This window comes from Pituophis catenifer, unplaced genomic scaffold, assembly GCF_029215685.1.
Source record: "Pituophis catenifer annectens isolate HBS135680 unplaced genomic scaffold, rPitCat1.0.hap2 SCAF_16, whole genome shotgun sequence".
NCBI lineage: Eukaryota > Metazoa > Chordata > Lepidosauria > Squamata > Colubridae > Pituophis > Pituophis catenifer.
Window position 1 is genome coordinate 9376135 of NW_027256896.1, and position 22302 is coordinate 9398436.

The 22302-nt window shown below is 44.6% G+C and overlaps 1 protein-coding gene across 1 annotated transcript in view; it reads left to right on the top strand.

Moving 5' to 3' along the window:
- Window positions 1-11479: 11479 nt before the first annotated feature.
- CFAP70 (cilia and flagella associated protein 70) overlaps window positions 11480-22302 on the top strand; it is a 45128-nt gene continuing 34305 nt past the window's right edge. The window contains exons 1-8 of the mRNA XM_070955062.1: window positions 11480-11527; window positions 13853-14035; window positions 14905-14999; window positions 15502-15601; window positions 17423-17575; window positions 18700-18849; window positions 19990-20070; window positions 20747-20838. Of these exons, the coding sequence (XP_070811163.1) occupies window positions 11495-11527; window positions 13853-14035; window positions 14905-14999; window positions 15502-15601; window positions 17423-17575; window positions 18700-18849; window positions 19990-20070; window positions 20747-20838 (887 nt within the window). The 5' untranslated portion in view covers window positions 11480-11494. The remainder of the gene's footprint in view (window positions 11528-13852; window positions 14036-14904; window positions 15000-15501; window positions 15602-17422; window positions 17576-18699; window positions 18850-19989; window positions 20071-20746; window positions 20839-22302) is intronic.

The following is a 22302-nucleotide window of genomic DNA, read 5'->3' on the forward strand; positions in this document are numbered from 1 at the left end:
GTTCAGATTTCACCAATGGTTCGTTTAGTGACTGTCCGAAGTTACAACGGCATTGAAAACAGTGACTTTTTCCACACTTACGACGGTTGCAGCATCTCCCTTGTGATCAAAATTCAGCTGTTGGCAACTGCTTCCTGTTTACGATGGTTGCAGCATCCCAGGAATATGTTGTCGGGAGAAAAATCCATCTGGTTCAGTTCCAAGCTGGGAGAAAGATGCTGGAAATAAAATGGAGGCTGGAGGCCGATTTGAAAGAAAGTTTAATGATGAACAGAATCAACAGCTCTGTTGTGGTTCTGGGGCAGCTGACCCATTGGTTTGATGAGTACATGGATTTTTATAGGTTTCAGAGATGCTGCTGGGGGGGGGTTGTTTGTGCAATGTCTGAAATTTATTTATTTATTTATTGAAATTCAGAGGCTTGGAATTGGGGAGTCCAACATTCTCAAAAGTTGGACTCCCCAATTGGAGAGTCCACATTAATCTATATTACATAACAATCTATTCCCTGCTAGAGTTTGGAACAGCTTAGCTCTGCCCTCCAGGTTCTTGGTGAAATGACTATGGTGAGCACAGTGGTGTTGCTTTGTATGAAAGATAGGATAGGATAGGATAGGATGCAGAATAAGAAGAGAAGAAAAGAAAAGAAAAGAGAAGAGAAAATGGAGAATAGAATAGAATAGAATAGAATAGAATAGAATAGAATAGAATAGAATAGAATAGAATAGAATAGAATAGAATAGGGAAGGGAAGGGAAGGGAAGGGAAGGGAAGAAAATGGAGAGTAGAGTAGAGTAGAGTAGAGTAGAGTAGAGTAGAGTAGAGTAGAGTAGAGTAGAGTAGAGTAGAATAGAATAGAATAGAATAGAATAGAATAGAATAGAATAGAATAGAATAGAATATTGGAATGAAGAGTAGAGTAGAGTAGAGTAGAGTAGAGTAGAGTAGAGTAGAATAGAATAGAATAGAATAGAATAGAATAGAATAGAATAGAATAGAATAGAATAGAATAGAACAGGGAAGGGAAGGGAAGGGAAGGGAAGGGAAGGGAAGGGAAGGGAAGGGAAGGGAAGGGAAGGGAAGAAAATGGAGAGTAGAGTAGAGTAGAGTAGAGTAGAGTAGAGTAGAGTAGAATAGAATAGAATAGAATAGAATAGAATAGAATAGAATAGAATAGAATAGAATAGAATAGAATAGGGAAGAGTTTTATTGTCACTTTGAATGTACACTAATTGGCATACATTAAAAATGAAGTTTCGTTGCACACAGCTCTAAAAGGGTCCCCACCTACGGCAGTTCTTTCTTCCAGAAATGATTTCATGTTATGATTTTATTCAATCTCCGAAGGCGTCTGACAGCACCTTTTCCAGCTATCACCTTTGATTCAAAGGCGTCAACTTTCACAACCTGTCGTTCCAGAAAAGCCGATGTGTTTTAATCAAATGCATTTCTTGGCGAAGGTGCTGGGAGATTCAGGATTTTTTGGGCCCCACAATCCAGTGTTTTTCAACTTCCGTAAAAAAAATCTAGGTGATGATGATTTGGGAATGTGTGTGTGTGCACGCATGTATCTTCTTTCACGGGCCATCACTGGCTATTATTTCCTGAACAGCAAAATAACTCAACATTGCATCTTGCACCTTGGTTCGTAGTAACCCTAAACCAGGGGTCAGCAACCTGCGCCTCTGGAGCTGCATGTGGCTCTTTCACCCCTCTGCTTCGGCTCCTTGTCACTCAAAATATGTGTCACAACCACCAATGTGCGACACCCGCCGGCACGCAATTTATTGAGCTTTTCAACCCCCGGTAGGTCAACCATGGATAAATCCAAGAAAAGAAAAATTTCAGAAGAAAACAGAACGTTTAATTCAACTACATATGCTAGTTTTGTGGCCGCTCAGGAACTAGTCAGGCACGGGAAGGGTTTTGTGGCTCCCGGTGTTTTCTTTTCTGTGGGAAACGGGTCCAAATGGCTCTTTGAGTGTTTAAGGTTGCAGACCCCTGCCCTAAGCCCTGCCTTTCTGCAATTACCAGGATTTGCATTCTCCAGCCTCACCTGCAAACTTAATAAATTTAAGAGGTGTGGACTTCAACTCCCAGAATTCCCCAGCCAGCAGGCTGGGGAATTCTGGGAGTTGAAGTCCACTCCTCTTAAAGTATGCAAAAGAGGCCAAGCTTGAAAGAGCTTGCTAAGTTTGAAAAACACCGGGAGAAACCAGGGTTAAAGAAATTTCTGGATAGTTTAACACCCCTTGCATTTGGAATTATTTTACAAATAGACCAAATCCTCCTCCCTTCATAGAGATAGGGAAGACAAACGAGTGGCTTGCATGACATTCATTTCCGGGTCCGATGCGACATACGCAACATGAAGTGGAAGACACAGTCCAGCTGCTCTTAAAGCACGGAAGGGGAGAGAGAGCTGCTTGGGGGATCTCCTTTAGGCAGAAGTGGTCACATAAACCCCTACAGAATTTCATACAACACGATAAATGCTTGCCCTAATATTTTTCCCCCCCTTGCCCCGCAAGGTCCGTTGGGAACCGCTAATGTTTCTTTCCTTGCGTGACCTACGAACGAACCTCTTTGGAATCAGAGCAGCCCACTGGGCAAGAGGCGGTGGGAAAGCCGCGCGCCACGCCCTTCCTTTGCCCGCCACAAAAATGGCGGCCGGGGATCACGTTGACGTCAGGAGCCGCGAATGTGACGCAAAGGCGTTGCTAGGACAACGGAAAAGGACGCCGTTGGTGAGTTGGGCAGCGGGTAGATCGCATGTCGCGGATGCCGGTAACCGCCTCGGATCGCTCCTCTTCCTCTAGCAAGGCAGGAAGGGGGCAGCAATCGAGTTTCTGTTCCCGTGACCCTTTCTGGATTCATTGAGTAAAGTTGGAGTAGAGGCATAGTAAAGTTGAAGTAGAGGCGTAGTAAAGTTGGAGTAGAGGCATAGTAGAGCTGGAATAGACGATTCCCTTGTCAGTGTCTGCAGGAACCACCAAACAAAGCAACCTGGGGACCACTTGGGCTTCCTTGGAGAGATCAAACCATAATTTCCCATTGTAAGGTCTACATCTCAGCTTGAAGGAGGCTGTTGGAAGCCTCATGCTTTTAAGATCAGGGTCCTCATTCCAGCTCCTAGGACGTATTGAGAGCAGAGGAGCCTGGTTTAGATAGGCTGAGAATGAGATGGGACTGATTGGCTAAGTAAACTTAAGAGTTTAACTGTGGTTTGTTGCATCAACTGCAATTGCTTGGATGCCCAGCATGCCAAAACCATACCTGAGTGGCCCTATAAGGCCTCTTCTCTTGTGTTAAGGTGTTTTTTTTTAAAAAAAAAATAAATCTCTTTAATATCTTCTTTTTATAGCGAGTCGCACAAGGGCATTCTGCGAATTGGGCAGCCGTTTAAGAAATAAATAAATACAATGACTACATGGCTAGCTTTAGTGACTTCCATGCTTACAATATTCTAACCTGCAGCCAGGCAACCCGTAGTATAGGATAGAGTAGGAACCCAGCAGTCATGGCTTGGCTGATAAACTCTGGTTTGAGAGTCATAGTTGATTACAGGGAATGAATCTTGCAGAGGTGAAATAATGTACTGTCGTGTGTAGTCCCTCCTTGAGTTAGGTGGGTGGTCATCTAGAAATTGATGGATGGATGGACAGATAGGTTAGAAAAACATGATAGATAGATAGATGGATAGATGGATGGATGGATAGATAGATAGATAGATAGATAGATAGATAGATAGAGGAGAGATACAGAGAGAGAGATGATAGATAGATTGGATGGATGGATGGATGGATGGATGGATGGATGGATGGATGGATGGATGATGGATGATTGGGGGGATAGATGGATGGATGATGGGATGGATGGATGGATGATGGGGGGCTGGATGGATGGATGAACGGATGATGGGGGGATGGATGGATGATGGGGGGCTGGCTGGCTAGCTGGCTGATGGGATGGATGATGATGGGATGGCTGGATGATTGGGGGGCTGGCTGGCTGGATGATGGGGGGATGGATGATGGGATGGATGGATGGATGGATGATTGGGGGGCTGTATGGATGACGGGGGCTGGCTGGCTTGATAGATGATGGGGGGCTGGGTGGATGGATGGATGGACGGATGGATGGACGGACGGAGTGTTCTCCATGTATTGGACTATATCTCCCCAAAACCTTTGCCAGCATGGAGATCTTGCCAGGGAGTCTGGGAGGGACCACAGAAGGTCACTTGCAAGATTTTGAGCCAGTTGTTTCTTCTTCAGCCTCATTAACCTGGCAGGATTTGGAGGAATATAAGGAAGCATGGAAAGAAAGTCAAGTGATCCATAGACACGTCTTCTTCTTCATTATTATTATTTACTCTGTGTCTTCTCTTCTCCTTAGGCTGTAGCTACCTTTCTATACCAAGAGGTCCTTCCTTCTCATGGCGGGTTCACCTTCCTTTCCCGTTGAGCCACCAGGCAAAACAGTCAGCCTCACTGTGCTGGAGGGCCATGACTTGGTAATTGTCCTCTTTTAGTTCATGCTGGAATTCCTGGATTGAGGATCATCAGAGTGGATCTCCTGCTTGTATGACTATCATCCCAGAATGTTCAGGTTTTTTTAAAAAATCAGAACGATTCAAGGGCATAATATTTTAATAATTGAACCACATAATATCTTATTTGACAAGGTACTTAAAAGCTGGTTACTGGCTTTTGGATTTATATGCTTTGAGATTACTGGTCCATCTGTAAATTTGTTTGGGATGCCGATCGCCTTATAGGAATAAGAAACATTAAATTGCTTGAAAGCAGCTTTCTCATTATTATTTTTTAAAAAAGTATTTTGCAGATTTTATTTAATAGCTCTGAGTTTTTACCCAAGCCTGTTATACCATTCAAGATCAACAAAAGTAAAGAGAGAAAGAGAGAAAGAAAAAGAGGGAGAGAGAAAGAGAGGGAGAAAAGGGAGGGAGGGAGGAAGAGGGAAAGAGAAAGGGAGGGAGAGAGAGGGAAGAAGGAAGAGAAAGAGAGAAAGAGGGAGAGAGAAAAAGAGATGGAGAGAAAGGGAGAGAGAGGGAGGGAAAGAAATAGAGAGGGAGGGAAAGGGAAGAAGGGAGAGAAAGAGGGAAAAAAGAGAAAGAGAGAAGGAGAGGGAGGGAAGGAGGGAGAGAAATAGAGAAAGAGGGAGAGAGAAAGAGGGAGAGAGTGGGAGAGAGAAAGAGAGAGAAAAAGGGAGAGAAAGGGAGAGAGAGGGAAGGAGGGAGAGAAACAAAGAGGGAGAAAGAGAAAGGGAGAGAGAAAGAGGGAAGGAGGGAGAGAAAGAGAGGGAGAGAGAGAGAAATAGGGAGGGAGAGAAAGAGGGAGAGAGAGGGAGGGAAGGAGAGAGAGAGAGAGGGAGAGAAAGAGAAAAAGAGGGAGAGAAAGAGAGGGAGGGAAGGGGGAGACAAAGAGTGGGAGAAAGAGAGGGAAGGAAGGAGGGAGGGAAAGAAAGAAAAAGAGGGAGAGAGAGAAAGGGAGAGAGAACAAGAGAGTGGGAGGGAAGGGGGGAGAGAAAGAAAGAAAGGGGCAGAGAGAGAGAAAGAGAGGGAGGGAAGGAGGAAGAGAGGGAGAGAGAGAAAGAGAGGAGAAATTAGTATTGCTCTGGGAGGTGAGGCTACCCTTTGTCCCGTCCTCAGTATTGTGGTCTCCGTTCTCCAGAAAGGCCTCAAAGGAGACAGTCCGGTGACATTTGTGCGTGTTGAGTACAATGGCTTCGTCCTTGGTGACTCCCCCAAGATGGACGCCTCTGCGGAAGGAAGCGTGAAGTATCATTTCACGGCCTCTTTTGACAGCCATCCTGAAGGGTTACACACTTTGGATGATATTGCCCAGAAACCTGTGATATGTGAGTAAAACTACCTCCGCCTTTTTTTTTTTAGCTTTAACCACTGGGAAAGAACACAGATGCAGGTAGTCCTTGAGTTCATTTAGTGACCGTTTGAAGTTACAACGGCACTGAAAAAAGCGACTTAGGACCATTTTTCACACGTAGGACCATTGTAGCACCCTCGTGTGATCCAAATTCAGCCGCTTGGGAGCTGACTCACATTTATGACGCTTGCAGTGTCCAGGGCTCACGTGATTCCCCTTTTGCGACCTTCTGAAAAAGAATCAGTGGGGAAGCCAGATTCCCTTCACAACTGCGTTACTAAATTAACAACTGCAGAGATTTCGCTTAACAACGGCAGTTAGGAAGGTCGTAAAATGGAGCAAAATTCACTTAACAGCTGTCTCACTTAGCAACAAAAATTTGGGGGCTGAATTGTGGTCAAGGACTCCCTGTAGTATTTGACTTGCGACCGTTTGTTCCATGACGGTTCGAAGTTATGACAGCACTGAACAAAGTGACGTACAACCGTTTTTCACACTTAACGACCATTTCAGCATCCCCATGATCATGTGATCAAAGTTTGAATGCTTGGTAACTGGCATGTACTTCGGACGGTTGCACCGTGCTGTGGTCATGTGATTCCCCCTTGGTAACCTTCCCAGCCGGCTTCTGACGAGCAGAGTCAACGGGAGAAGTCAGATTTGGTAAACAACCGTGTGATTCACTTAACAAGTGCAATGATTTGCTTAGCAACTGCAGGGGGGGGGAGGTTGTAAATGGGACAAAACTCATGTAACAACTGCCTTAGCAATGGAAGTTTGGGCTCAATTCTGGTCATAAGTTGAGGTCTACCTATAGGTCCTTTCAATTTAGCTGAGTCATTTGGAGGAGGTAAATGCGGGTGATGTGTCCGAGTGGAGGCTTGTTGGTCATTGTTAGAGGAGAGGAGAGGAGAGGAGAAGAGAAGAGAATTAGGGAAGAATGGAGTGGAATGGAATGGAATAGAATAGAATAGAATAGAATAGAATACAATAGAATAGAATAGAATACAATAGAATTGCTTAAAGCATTGTAAGCCGCCCTGAGTCTCCGGAGAAGGGCGGCATATAAATCAAATTAAAAAAAAAAAAATAGAATAGAATAGAATTCTTTATTGGCCAAGTGTGATTGGACACACAAGGAATTTGTCTTTGTTGCAGATGCTCTCAGTGTACATAAAAAGAAAAGATAGACTTGTCAAGAATCATAAGGTACAACCCTTAATGATACTCATAGGGTACAAATAAGCAATCAAATCATACTAGGAAACAATCAATAACAATATAAATCGTAAGGATACCAGCAACAAGGTTACAGCCATACAGTCATTAGTGGAAGGAGATGGGTGATAGGAACGATGAGAAGATTAATAATAATGCAGACTTAGTAAATAGTTTGACAGTGTTGAGGGAATTATATAATTATATTTATAATTTAATATATAATAATAATAAATATAATTTATAATATATAATTATATTATATAATTATATAGAGATGCTCCTGTTTGAAGTTGTGCACTGAGAAGATTCAGGAGCCTGCACGTCCCCCTTGAACTCTACTATTTTAAGTCTAGCGAACATCCACTGAATAAAATTTAGGTAATACAGGCAGTTCTCAACTTACCACTGGTTCAAAGTTAGGACCGATGCAAAAAAGTGGGAATATGATCCACATTTGCAGATCCTATAGTTGGGTCCCCTCCGTAATCGCGAGACTAAATCTCAAGTATTCAGCAACATGGCTGTTTTTACAACCATTTGTAGTGTCCTCTGAACGCATTTTACAATGGTTTTGCTGGAAACTAGCACTTCCGCTTTCTGGCAAGACCGTGCTCATAGCAGGCCATTGTTTTGCTTTATGACCACTTCAAAAAATATTGTAAAATTGGGTTGGTCAGGTGACTGGCATGTTTTATGCTCATATGACATATAACTGTAATGGTCAGGCTCCCTTATGGTCCATGCAGAGGGTAACCGGTAAGTGCTTTGCATTCAATAGCAATAGTACTCAAACTTTTATAGCACTTCACAGTGCTTTTCAGCCCTCTCTAAGCAGTTTACAGAGTCCGCATCTTGCCCCCAACAATCTGGGTCCTCATTTTACCCACCTCAGAAGGATGGAAGGATTGAGTCAATCTTGAGCCAGTCAGGATTGAACTGCTGGCAGTCGGCAGAGATAACCTGCAGTACTGCATTCTAACCACTGTGCACCATGGATGGAAAGAAGGAAGGAAGGAAGGGAGGGAGGGAGGGAGGGAGGGAGGGAGGGAGAGAGGAAGGAAGGAAGGAAGGAAGGAAGGAAGGAAGGAAGGAAGGAAGGAAGGAAGGAAGGAAGGAAGGAATATAGCAATAGCACTTAGTCTTATATACCGCTTTACAATGCTTTACAGCCCTCTCTAAGCGGTTTACAGAGTCAGCCTCTTGCCCCCAACAATCTGGGTCCTCATTTGACCCACCTCGGAAGGATGGAAGGCTGAGTCAACCTTGAGAGATTCGAACTGCCAAACTGCTGGCAGTCAGCAGTCAGCAGAAGTAACCAGCAATACTGCACTCTAACCACTGCGCCACCGTGGCCCTTCAAAGATTACAGTCAGCCTTAATACACTCCAGTAAGGCAAATGCAGGATTTTATGGCAGGATGCATGCAGCAATTGTGGCTTATTCAACAAAGGCTTGTTAAAGCAAATTGTAGCATACCGCAATGGCTGGATGACAGGAGTGAGTCAGTAGTGAAGAGGTTATAATACTGTAACTCCTTCTGAAAAGCAGCCAGACTGTAAAATGCTATAGTGGTTTTTATGCTTGTTTTTCCCAGTCACTGTGATTGAAGTCCTGCCAAAGGAGAAGAAGCAAAAAGATGAAAAGGTGGTGTCGCTCGGACAGGCTGTGGCGGGCCTTCTCCCTCTCCTGCAAGGTGGGTGAAAGAATAAACCTTTCGCTGGGATGTAATCTGGAGTTGCAGAGAGCAAAGAGGTGGTGGAGGATGGATTATTTGGTAGGCAGGAAGAGGGCAAAGACAGGCAGCAGTTCACAGAGTGCATCTATACAGTAGTGGCCAAAATTGTGGAAATCTTTTGGGAAAAGTATATTTTCTAACACTAGCTCATAACACCACTTTTTTGGGGAGTAGTACCATAAAATTATATATCAATGGAAAGATAATTTAATTATTATTATTATTATTTATTGAATTTCTATACCGCCCTTCTCCCGAAGGACTCAGGGCGGTGAACAGAATAAGATTTCATATACATGTAATAATTTTTTTTTAATTTTTTTTTTTTATAAACAGTAAATAATAAATTGAGTCAACTTAGTGTATCTGCTAAGACCTTGGCATAGAATTTAGATGTTTATGCTAGCCCTGCTTGTTGAAACAGAAAGGTCTTCAGGGCACGTCGGAAAGTGCGAAGATCTGGGATTATTCGTATTCCATCATGAATGTGATGCAATAACTTTGATGAAGGATTTGCTATTAGAATAGCAGTTACAGTAGAAAGAAGAAAAGTGAAACACGTAGAAAAAACGAGATATACAAAAATTATCACCATAGAAAAAAATGAGATATACAAAAATGATCATCATGTTAGTTAATCCTTAGCTGGGTAACCTTTAGCATGAATTATGGCCTTACAACGTCTTCCCACGGAGTGAACCAAGTTTTTTAGTTCTGCAGCTGTTATCATGTGAAACCAAGATTGAAGGATTGCTTCTATTAACTGGGTTTTATTACTGGGTCGCTTCTGACTAACAAGTTTCTTTAGTCGGCTCCATAGATTTTCAATTGGGTTAAGGTCTGGGCTATTCCCAGTCCATTCCAGCAGTGGAATAGGATTATCTTGAAACTCCAAAAAAAAAAAAAAAAAAAAAGTGGTGTTATTAACTATCAGACCTCAAAAATACACTTTTCCCAAAAGGTTTCCACAATTTTGGCCACTACTGTAGTTATGCAGATAATTGCTTTAGTGCGGCAAGATTCTGTCTCTCGGCGAACAGTAATAAAGAAGCTACTCAGAAATAGCTTCATGTATCGTTCTTGGTTCTTTGGCCCTGACAAGCCAGTGTCAGTCTGTCAACAGGCCAACACTTATGGACCTCTTCCAAGTAACTGCGTGTAGATCTTCAACCCTCATGTCCTTGCTGTAGTGAAGCATATTCTCTCACATTCATCTCTTTGATAACGGTCAGTATTTCACCAGGATTTAAAGAAATTTGGCTAATCATTTTTCTTTCTTCCAAAACGAAAATTTTCTTTGTCAATGGCCTCAAATTGCCCTGTTCCCAGGGATGAAATGCTCCTGGTTTGGACCGGATCGCCCGATCCGGTAGCGATGGCGGCGGGTAGTTCAGAGAACCAGTAGCAAAAATCCCTCCCCACCCCCCATGCCCAGCTGAGTCATGCGATCATCAGAGGCTTTTTTTTTTACTTTTAAAAAAAAGTTTTAAAAAAAACCTCTTCGGGCGAAGAGGTTGTAGAAAAAATGCTTTTAAAAGGCTCTGACAATCCCAGCTGAGTTGCTTGATCATCAGAGGCTTTTAAAAGCATTTTTTTACAACCTCATCGGCCGAAGAGGTTGTAGAAAAAAATGCTTTTAAAAGTAAAAAAAAAAAAAAAAGTTGGCCACACCCACCCAGTCACATTACCCCCACCCCACCAAGCCACACCCACAGAACCGGTAGTAGCAAATTTTACATTCACCACTGCCCGTTCCCAATGTCAAGCTTGTCCTGACCTGGACATTTAGGAAAGAAAGACCCTTGACTCCGTTCTTCGAAGTGAAAGGATCTTTTACTAAAGTCAAGCGGTAGCAGCATAAGCAAAGCTGGATCTGAATATTACCATGCAAAGACCACAGTTTTCCCATCTCTCTGGCCCTCCCCCCTTGACCAGTCCATCAGTGTCCAATAGTATTCGTCCTCAATGTTTTGGAAATGGCTTTGAGGTTTGGCCCCTTTTGGGGGGGAGTTTCACATTCTGTTCTCATGGCTCCATCCTTAATCAGCTGGTTAATTCCGGATTGAATTAAATTCCTGTCTAGTTCCTGTCATCCTCCTCCCACTTCCTTCCCCGTTTCCCCGTCGTCCTCCCACCTCCCCTGTGTTTTATGGCAGGACGCCAGCAAGGCAAGATATTCTGAAGATGGCAGACCTGACACCCTCCCTCTTTTCTCTGCAGGATTGTGTTCGTTCAATGCAACGCTTCCCCTGTATCCATTGCCTGGTTCTCCTCTGGAGAACCTCCGACCAGAAACCAAGGTATTTATTATTATTTATTATATATTTAGTTTGTCAAACATCTCCTTTAAGCTAAGCATCCCAAATTCCACTTAACTTTTCGCTGGATTTGGCCTCCAAGCCTCTTACCGGCTTCTTTGCGCTGCTCTCCTTTTTCCAAGTTCGTATACTTGCTACATCTACCTTAAGTTTGCTCTGATTTTGCAGCCTTCCATCGATATCTTAGTATCTGTCCAGGAGAGCTTACTGACTCAAAATCAGCTGACGGAAGGCAATCTGCTGAGAGTGACCGTTGAAGCTCTCTATTCTGCCCCTGAGGCATTTATCCCCTCCGGTCCTCAATATAATTACATGGTCGGCTTTCAGGTGCCAGCAGTTGGTGAGGTGAGTTGGTGAAATCCCGCGTCCTTTTATTCCTTTTTTCTCCAAGTCTGTTTTTTTTTTTTCTTTGCCTTTCGGTCTGGCAAATGTTGCTTTTCACGATCAGCACGTCCGAAATGTAGAATGTGCTGCAGGTCCCCAGTGGAACCACGTCGAGCCACGAAGAGATGTCAAAAGTTGAATCTCGTTGCTCCAAGATTCTGGTTTGAACCCTTCGCCGGTTCTGCCTGATGGATCTCATTTCTCCATCTTGAGGCAAGGCTTTTCCTGCTGCTCTGTGAATTTGGCTTTTGAGTTGGGTATTTGTTAAGAAATAATCCCATTAGCATATCTCGGACAATCATACATTGTGTTACTAATCTGGTCTTTCCATAGGCCAGGGGTCGGCAACCTTCAACACTCCAAAAGAGCCATTTGGAGCCGTTTCCCACAGAAAAGAAAACACCGGGAGGCACAAAACCCTTCCCGTGCCTGACTATTTCTTGAGCGACCACAAAACTAGCATAAGTAGTTGAATTACACGTTCTGTTTTCTTCGGAAACATTTCTTTTCTTGGATTTATCCATGGTTGGCTACCGGGGATTGAAAAACTCAGTTAATCCCGTGCCGGCGGATGTCACACATTGGCGGTTGTGACGCATATTTTGAGTGACAGGGAGCCGCAGCACAGGGGTGAAAGAGCCACATACGGCTCCAGAGCTGCAGGTTGCTGAACCCTGCCATAGACCCATCTGAGTTTATAAATGAAGCTACTTTGACAGAGTTAATTAACTAATATTCTCCAGATCCAGGTTTCACGCATGTATGGAAGAGATGAACTCGGTTAGGAAATAGGATCTTTCTCTGAAGGAATAATTGCACGCCAAATGGGTTTATCCTAATTTAGAGAGCAACCTTTGTTGAGTTAAGTCAAAGAAAGAAAAAGAAATGACAGGTCAAAAATTGGATTCATACATTGTTGTTACATCAAAACGGTTTGGTTTAAGATGTGAACTCGGACATTATAGTTTGCAAACTCTGGTCATTTCGTGATGCGCAAAGCATGAAGCCAGTTCACTGTGGCTTATTCTGTGGTGTGTGAGCTCAGAATCTGCGTTCGTGAAGAGCAAAGAAGGACCAGCATGAAAATTTCCTTGTGGTACTAAACGTACGTTAACATGTAAGCACCATTTTCTTTGTAAAAACAGTGAAAAAATGGAAACTTTCTTGATGTACATTAAAATTAAAGCTCCTTGTAAATTAAGGAGCCGATATATATATGTTGGTTTAGTTAGTCCCCCTTCTGTAACTATTTTACAGGATGTTTTCCAAGATGTGATTGTGTCCAATTTATTTTTCATCATGTACCATATAGTGTCTGAGTTCACAGAAGACATTTAACCTGATTATAAATTAAGGGACTTTCTGAGCTTCCATAACTCAGTGTATAATTACTAACCAAATGGGTTGGTCCATGCAAGCACCAAGCAAAGCTAAAGTTTGACTTGATGGATGAACGTGTTGTGAGAATAATAATAATAATAATAATAATAATAATAACAACAACAACAACAACAACAACAACAACAACAACAACAACAACTTTATTGTCATTGTACGTGTATACACAGTATACCCATACAACGAAATTCACTTAACACCCAAAGACCAGGTCCAACACACATAACAATCCCCAAACACACTCCCACCCACCACAATTCCCCACCCCTAAACCACCCAAACATCCACACCACAGACCAAGTAATGCTGTCCAACAGCTCACAGATGGTGGCCCTTTAGTTCATTGTTGAGTGCAATTATAGCTCTGGGATTAAAAACTATTCAGAAAACGTGTGGTCCGAGTTTGAATTGTTCTGTATCTTCTGCCAGAAGGCAACAGTCCAAAAAGATTGTAAGCAGGATGGGAAGAGTCTCTGAGAATGTTACGCAACTTTCTCAAACAGCGAGATTCGGAGATGTCATCCAGGGCTGGTAGCTGGCGCCCAATGATATTCTGGGCAGTTTTAATGATTCTCTGTAGAGTTTTTTTGTCCACTACAGAGCTGCTCCCATGCCATACAAGAATGCCGTATGTCAGGACACTCTCAATGGTGCTGCGATACTAGGACAGAAGTAGATGCTGAGATAGATTTATCTTCCTGAGCATTCTCAGGAAGTACAGCCTCTTCTGTGCCTTCTTCACAAGCATGTTAGCATTCATAGTCCATGAGAGGTCCTTTGAGATATAAATGCCCAGAAATTGAGAATGCAACTGCTAAGCTCTTTGTCAATGAATCAATGACTTCTTAACTCTGTGAATTCAAGAAATGTTTCCTGGGACCTTTCCAGAAAGAATGCCCCTTCCTGTTCAAGAATGGGACCCTGAAACTTGGCGGTGAGAGAGAACCTCTGCCTCGGCCCAAGAAATGGCCAGTTGCCAACATTTTAGCTCCCGGAGGACAGAACATCCCAGAGGCTTTTGTTGTTGGTGGGGCCTTTGAGGAGGAAGATGGAGAACTGAATACCCCAGAGGTGAGTATGGCCGAGCTGGAGAAGCAGATTCCTTAGAACGGGAGTTGTGGTCCTCCAGTTTGTTCTGACCAAGGCTTCTTGAGACAGTATCAATCACACGCTTAGTTCCACAAACCTTCTTTTTATTTCAATGGCTGTGAATTATGTTCATTCACAGCCCGTAATGAGTCCCAAGCAGTTTGTGAATAGTCCGACAGACGTCTGCCACAGTCTTTCGGGATCAGACTGATAAGCACCCACCTTTATCTCCCTCGAAACGCTGCCAAATAGCCAATTAGCTTAGCAAGGCCAAACGGAGCACAGAGTCAAAACGGAGCTTCAGAGTTTCAGCCGACCAGAACGAACAAAGTTGCTTCCTGCAAAGGCTCATGTCCCTTTGCTCCACCTTTATGTCTTATGGAAGGGGGCCAATCCTCCTCCTCCTCCTCCTCCTCCTCCTCCTCCTCCTCCTCCTCCTCCTCCTCCTCCTCCTCCTCCTCCTGTATTGAGTTAATTTTTTTCCCTAGTCCATCAACAAATACTGGTTCCAGTCTATTTACTTGAGCTCTCGAGTTCTAAACCTGAACAGACTGGGTCCTTTTCTCCTCCTCCTCCTTCTCAAGTAGGTATTGACTCCTGAAAGCTATCTAGACAACTCCCTGGAGTTTTCAAGGCAAAATATTCAGAAGCAGTTTTTCTATGCCTTCTTCTTCCCAGGACTGGGAGGGAGGGGCCAAGGGGGGAATTGCCACCCAGCCAGCTTTGTGCCTAAAACAAGACTGGAAACCCTGGTCTCTCTGTTTCTAGCCTTGTGCCTTACCTATTTCACCTAATTGGCTCTCTCTCCCTCCCTCCCTCTCTCTCTCTTTTTCTTTTTTTTCTTTTTAAAGGAACGGGAAAGCAGGATTCAGGGTGAAACTATTAAGAAACGGGTCATATGGGACTTGGAAAGGCGTTGCTACCTGGATCCTTTAGCTGTGCTATGGTGAGAAAACTCATGTCATTCGCCAGCAATTCATAACTTAATGGGATGGTTTATGGGAGTCAAGCAATTAAGAGCAGAGACCTGGCGATTTTACCCTCAATTCATACCCCTGGTTCGCCTTCTCCAAATTCTCTAACTGCAGCAGATTTTGATTTGCCGTATGTTTATTCACGAGTTCCTTGAGCTAAAGCCCTGCATAAATATTAATAAGCCTCATTACAACAAACTTACTTGTACTGGTATTTGTCATGCATTTTGCATATTTACTGCCTGCTTGTCCGTCAAGAAACTCAACCGATTGATTTATTTATATCCCACCTCTTGTTATTTTTATAAACAACACAAGGTGGTGAACATATATAAATACTCCTTCCTCCATTTCTCCCCACACTGCATGCTCCCACTTTTGTGGCATTGGTACAAATGTCCACGCTGCCCTTTTGAGCATCTGCCTACAAAACGATTGTAACTGGTCTGCTCTTGGTCCCTTCCCGTTTGGCAGCTTCCGCAGGCGGATTGTCGACTGTCGTTGTTGGCCTGTGGAAATTACTAGAGTGCCCCTAGTCACATCCACGAAAGTCAAAGCTGGCAAAGGAGACAAGGTAAGGTGCTAGGTCTTCATCCTCATCCTCATTACTGCTATATTTTAATCCCACCATTTTTTTTTTCCTTTTCACAAAATATTTCATCAGCTCAAGACAGCAAACATAATGCTCCTCCCTTCTGTTTTTCTCACCGCCACAACCCTGAGAGCTGGGTTGGGCTGAGAAGGAGGGACTGGCCCCAAATCACCCAGTTGGCTTTCATGGCTGAGGCGGGACTAGAACTCACGGTCTCCTGGTGATTCACCCAAGGTCACCCAGCTGGCTTTTCATGCCTAAACGGCACTACAACTCACCATCTCCTGGTGATTGGCCCAAAGTCACACAGCCAGCTTTAATCCCAAAGTGGGGGGACTAGAATTCATCAACTCTCGTTTCATGGCCAGCACATTCACCACAACTCTGGGCTCTCTCTTTACTATAAAAGTAGGTTTGCTAAGATTAAAGTTAGGTGTGGTTTTACATGTGCTACCTAAAGATGATGTCAACTCGCAAAGCATCCCTGACCTGCTCTCGGGTTGCCATAGCCAAGGGGGATGGAAAAACAAATTTGCAACTACGGCGAAGCAGCATAGCAAACAAAAACAAAAACACATTCCAGACATTTCTCTGTCAAGGCTGTCTCCCAGGGTTACCCATAGTGGCCAGAGGGGAGTGATCTTTACAACCTGTGAAATTGCTCTGTTGGCAAATGTGACTGATGATACACCCTGGAGGGAGGGGGAAACAGGGTCACTCCTGGGCCATAAATTACAAGGGGTCAGAGTTGGCTTCACTTAGAACGTGCTGACATGAAACTCCTAATAAATAACTGGATTTCTTTTGAAGCTTGGCTCGAGGGTCATGATTTAATTAGGGCATCTGTCAGAACCCTGACAGATGACTTTTTAAATACTACAGAAGGGATTCTGGCTGCGGGTGGTCCTTGACTTAGGCCCAGTAGTTTGGTGACCATTTGAAGTTAAGACCCAGATTCAAAATTCTGATGGTTGCTTTTCCCGTCCTGCAACCATGGAACTGTTCTTCAGTATTAAGTAGGTTTGCTGCCTTGAGCCGATAAAATACAGCTGTTTGCAGCATCCCACAGTCACGCGACCACATTTTACTCTGGTTTAGCCAAAAAAAACCCTTAATATTTGCTTCCACTGGTTGGCTTAACCCAGGGGTCCCCCAAACCTTAGGCTACGACCCACTCCTGGGCCTTGAGCCCTCCGGTACTGGCCCATGGAAGTGCTGGGTGAGCGCGCACACATCCTCCCTTGCGCAAGCAGCAGACAAGCATGGATGCATGCAGATGGAGCTCCTGCCTCCCCCCCCAAACCAGTCCACAAAGCCATGAAGAAGAATTCTGGGAGAACGCTGGCTTAACCACCACGCCGTTTGCTTCACGAGCGCTGCAAAAAAAGATTGTAAAATCAGTCACACAAGTGATTGAAAAACGACCATTACGGGTTACGACAGTGCTGAGCAGACTCCATTAAGGCCAGGGGTCGGCAACCTTAAACACTCAAAGAGCCACAAAGGTCCTAACCGGAAGCCCCCCATTCAATTCTGGAGCCGACCGGAAGTCTGGTTCCCCCACCATAGAGTCTCCTCTAGCCCGACATCCTTTTTCCTCTGCCTGTCCTAACCGAAAGCCCTATCAACTGTGGAGCCGACCGGCGACAGGGAGCCGCAGCAGAGGGATGAAAGAGCCACATGCGGCTCCAGAGCTGCGGGTTGCTGACACCTGATTAAGGCCATAACTCAACTACCTATACTTCATTTGGGCTGCTCTGACTATCCCCAGGGAAGATGATCATTTTCACTGTCCTTTTCTAGGGAAGCGGAGCTATTGCTGGAGCAGAAGAAGATCCCATTTCCTTTCACGGCGTGGCTTACGTCAATTTAGTGCCTCTGCTGTATCCAGGGGTGAAGCGGATCCGGGGAGCATTCCGAGTTTATCCTTACCACGACAGTGAAGTGTTTGAAAAGGTAACAGCTTCATTTGTGTGGCTGTTCGGTCGAGATTCTCTTGCTTTGGGTTTTCTTTGAAATGGTTATTGCCATCTTGCTTCCGGGAGGCTTAGAACAGTTTTGGATCTGGAAAGCCTCTTGCGCCAACCTGGAAGCCAAAACAGGGTGCAGGGGGTCGCACGAGCCCCCCTCCTGCCCCTGTGCCCCATTTTGGGCCTGGAAAGCCTCCTGCATCAACCTTCACACACACACATCCCACGCATGTGCCCCGCCTACCTGTGCAGGCCCATGCGTGTCCCCTGCATGCGCCCCACCCCAAAGACCAGCTGGCTGGCAGAAGGCGTGCGCATATACTCGGCGGAGCTGGGCTGGGTCGACGGCTGGCGTGCCCGCAGAGAGAGCTGGGCGTGCCACCATAGGTGTCAACCTTGGAAGCCATATTAGGCCAGAAGCTTCAATGCTGCCATCTCCTCGTGTGTGGGAAAGTAGGAGGGGGGATTTAGGAGAGGAGAATTAGTAGACATAATAGCATTCTTCCTATCGGTCAAGGTCAGGGGCTGAGTCGAGGTGGAACGGGCGTTGATTGGAGCATGTGACCGACTGGGGAGAAATGGGATGGTTTTGGGAGCTTTGAATTAGTGAAGGAAAGCCCGGGCTTTTCAGATTCGGGATTTCCCAGATGTGCCAGTTTGCCTATTCTAGTAAAGAGGACTTTGGAAAATGCTTGCTTCTGTGTCTTTACTTGGAGAGGGTTTTTTTTCTGGAACGCTGACAATAGGTTTGCCATCACTGCCCTAGCCATATGTCTGGACTAGTCTAACAAAAAGAAAGACTAGAGGTGATATGATAGGAGCCTTCCAGTGCGCGAGAGGCTGTCTGGGGAGGGCGAAAAACGGGTTTACCAGGCCCACCACTAACCTTTTTGCCATCACGTGCATGTGGGGGAGTGGGGCATGGGGGTCATTGAATTATGGGTTTGGCCACACGCCCACGCGACCACCCAGCACGACCCCCACTTTTGGCACACAACGGCAAAAAGGTTAGCCATCACTGTTCTACACTCATTTCCCTCAGAGAGGGTCTGTTGATGGTATACAATAAAAGTGAAACCTCATTCTCACTTGGTGCCCTTTTTGTTTCAGACCAAGTGCCTCTTCAGTCTTTTTCGTGATGTGGGCCATCAGGCAATTCTTAATAAATTTGGGCCCATAGGAATGTACAGTCCCCACACCAAAAGCATCCTCGGGAAGAACATCAAAGATGACAAGCAACGAGAAATAATGCTGAGGAAGGTGAGAATTGCAACAAAATCAGTGCAAGTCCAGGGGTCTCCAGTCACCCAGCCAGCCTTCATGCTGAAAGTGGGACTAGAACTCACAGCCGCCCAATTGGCTCAGAGTCATCCGCCCAGCCTTCATGCCTAAGGCGGGACTACAACTCCCAGTCTTCTGGTGATTGGCTCAGAGTCACCCAGCCAGCCTTCATGCTTAAGGCGGGACTACAACTCCCAGTCTTCTGGTGATTGGTTCAGAGTCACCCAGCCAGGCTTCATGCTTAAGGCGGGACTACAACTCCCAGTCTTCTGGTGATTGGCTCAGAGTCACCCAGCCAGGCTTCATGCTTAAGGCAGGACTAGAACTCACAGCCTCCCAATTGGCTCAGAGTCACCCAGCCAGGCTTCATGCTTAAGGCGGGACTAGAACTCCCAGTCTTCTGGTGATTGGCTCAGAGTCACCCAGCCAGGCTTCATGCTTAAGGCGGGACTAGAACTCCCAGTCTTCTGGTGATTGGCTCAGAGTCACCCAGCCAGGCTTCATGCTTAAGGCGGGACTAGAACTCCCAGTCTTCTGGTGATTGGTTCAGAGTCACTCAGCCAGGCTTCATGCTTAAGGCAGGACTACAACTCCCAGTCTTCTGGTGATTGGCTCAGAGTCACTCAGCCAGGCTTCATGCTTAAGGCGGGACTAGAACTCACAGCCTCCCAATTGGCTCAGAGTCACCCAGCCAGGCTTCATGCTTAAGGCGGGACTAGAACTCCCAGTCTTCTGGTGATTCTCAAAGTCACCCAGCCAGCCTTCATGCCTAAAGCAGGACTAGAACTCCCAGTCTTCTGGTGATTGGCTCAGAGTCACCTAGCCAGCCTTCATGCCTAACGCGAAACTAGAACTCACAGTCTCCCGGTTTTTAGGCCAGCACCTTCACAACTAGACCGAACCGGCTCTCTAGAATAGATTAGAATAGATTTCAAAGCACCACACAGCCCTACGAGAGCACAGAGGAAAAGGAGAACCATCCATTTTAGTTTCAAGCTCGTCCCTCTTGCCAATTTTAAATTAGCACCCCACCCCCACCCCCCAGAAGTCAAACAAAGGAAGCTTTTCAGAAATGATATCCAGTAAAAGACCTTTTTTTTTTTTTTGCTTCCTCTTCAGCCCTCCAATATTGTAAAAAAGGACATCTCTGAGATCACAGTAGAGGCTGCCCTGTCTCAATGCCAGAACTTGGAAGGACAGGTAATGCCAGGGTTTTAAAAGATGTCAAATGTAGACTATTTGTAGATTCCACTTGGACTCTCAAGGATGGATCTTGAACTACGTGAAATGAGAATTATGAACTATGAACTATGAACTATGTGAATGAGTGCTTCTGAAATGAACTATGTGAATGAGTGCTTCTGAATATCCTCAAAGTGCATTCCTCCCTCTCCCCCCCTTTCTCTCTCTCTATCTGCCTCTTCCTTCCTTCCTCCCTCTTTTTCTTTCTTTCTCTGCCTCTTTCTTCCTCCCTCCCTCCCTATTTTTCTTCTTTCCTTCCTTCCTTCCTTCCTTCCTTCCTTCCTTCCTTCCTTCCTTCCTTTCTTTCTTTCTTTCTTTCTTTCTTTCTCTGCCTCTTCCTTCCTTCTTTCCTTCCTTCCTCCCTTTCTTTCTTTCTTTCTTTTTCTTTCTTTCTTTCTTTTTCTTCTCATATCACTGAGTTACTTCTGCTGTGTCTTGCAGCAATGGCTTGACATGAACCTAGCTAATTCTCCAGATGTTAGATTTAAATTCCCATAATTGAAACCTAATGTGTTTGGGATAAATTTGTGTGTGTGTGTGTGTGTGTGTGTGTGTGTGTGTGTGTGTGTCTGTGGAAACATTCTAGGATGTTGGCTATGCTCCTGAAAAAATATCAACCCCTTTCTTTTTCCAGCAATATGTAGAAAATGGAAGTTTTATTGTGTTAGAGTTTACGCTGGACAGAGCTTTGGTGCCCAAGCGTCTGCCAGAGGAACTTGCCAGCCGGTAAGTTTTATATCTAGATATATGTATATAAGTGGGCGTGGGTCAAAGTCTGTTTTTGACACTCCCATGATAGTGAGAACGATTAATCAATGGCTAACAGCTTCCCTCCCAGAATTATTGATACTCCATCACTGGAGGTTTTCAAGGAAAGATTGGACAACCATTTGTCCGGGGTGATATAAGGACTCCTGCCTTAGGCATGGGGTTGGACTAGAAGATCTCCTAGGTCCCATCCATCCCTGTGATTCTATGCATCTTTGGTAGTGCTGCTCATTCTCTGTCAGTGGAAGGCATTATCCTTGCTTATCCCATTCATTCTACAGCATATATTGGACCAGATCAGTCACGACAACGGTTTTGTGTCTTACTGAATTTTGATCTCATCATGAGCCCAGGAAGATAGGTTGGTCACCCAACCATACATTGTGCCCAGGCAGATTTCAGGACCTTGGAGAGCACCTACAAAGCTTATAAACTCAGCTAAATTAGCCTGTTACAAAAATTTCTGTGGGGAGACCTTATCTCAGGTTGTCCCAAAGGTGCTTTTTCAAGAAGCAACTGGACTTTCTTCATTTTTAAAAAAAAAAAAAACATTTCACTTCTCATCCGAGAAACTCCTTCAGGACTGAAGACGCTTCTTGGATAAGAAGCGAAACATCTTCAAGGGGGAGAAAAAAAGTATTTTGTTTGCTCGCAACAAAATACCTTAGGCCACCAAACTTGAAATTCTGGGCTTCGACAACTTAGAACTTCGCTGCCTTTGGTCTGACCTAAGCATAGCTCATAAAATTATCTGCTACAATGTCCTACCTGTCAATGACTACTTCAACTTCAATCACAACAATACACGAGCACACAAGAGATACAAACTTAAAGTGAACCACTCCAAACTCGATTGCAGAAAATAGGACTTCAGCAACAGAGTTGTCAATGCCTGGAATGCTCTACCTGACACTGTGGTTTCTTCCCCAAAACCCCAAAACTTTAACCTTAAACTGTCTACTGTTGACCTCACCCCATTCCTAAGAGGTCTGTAAGGGGCGTGTGTAAACGCACCAGCGTGCCTACTGTCCCTGTCCTAATATTCCCTTCATTTGTATTCATTTTATGTATTCAATTCATGCTTATACTTATATATATATTATCTAATACGTACTTGACAAATAAATAATAAAAAGAAGAAAACCTGAGAAAGTCCAGCTGCCTCTTGAGGAAGCATCATGGGGACAACCATGACCTGGATGACTGAGGATCCCCATAAACACGTATCCCAGGTTGAAACAATGTGAACGCACAATCCTTTGCGTGTTCATTCTGCAAGCTGATCCTGTTAAGTTTCATAGAACGGACTTCAAAGTAAACCGTGAATGGGATAGCAAAATGAATACAATACAATAATACAATAATTTTATTTCTATACCGCCCTTCTCCCGAAGGACTCAGGGCGGTGTACAGCCTATTAAA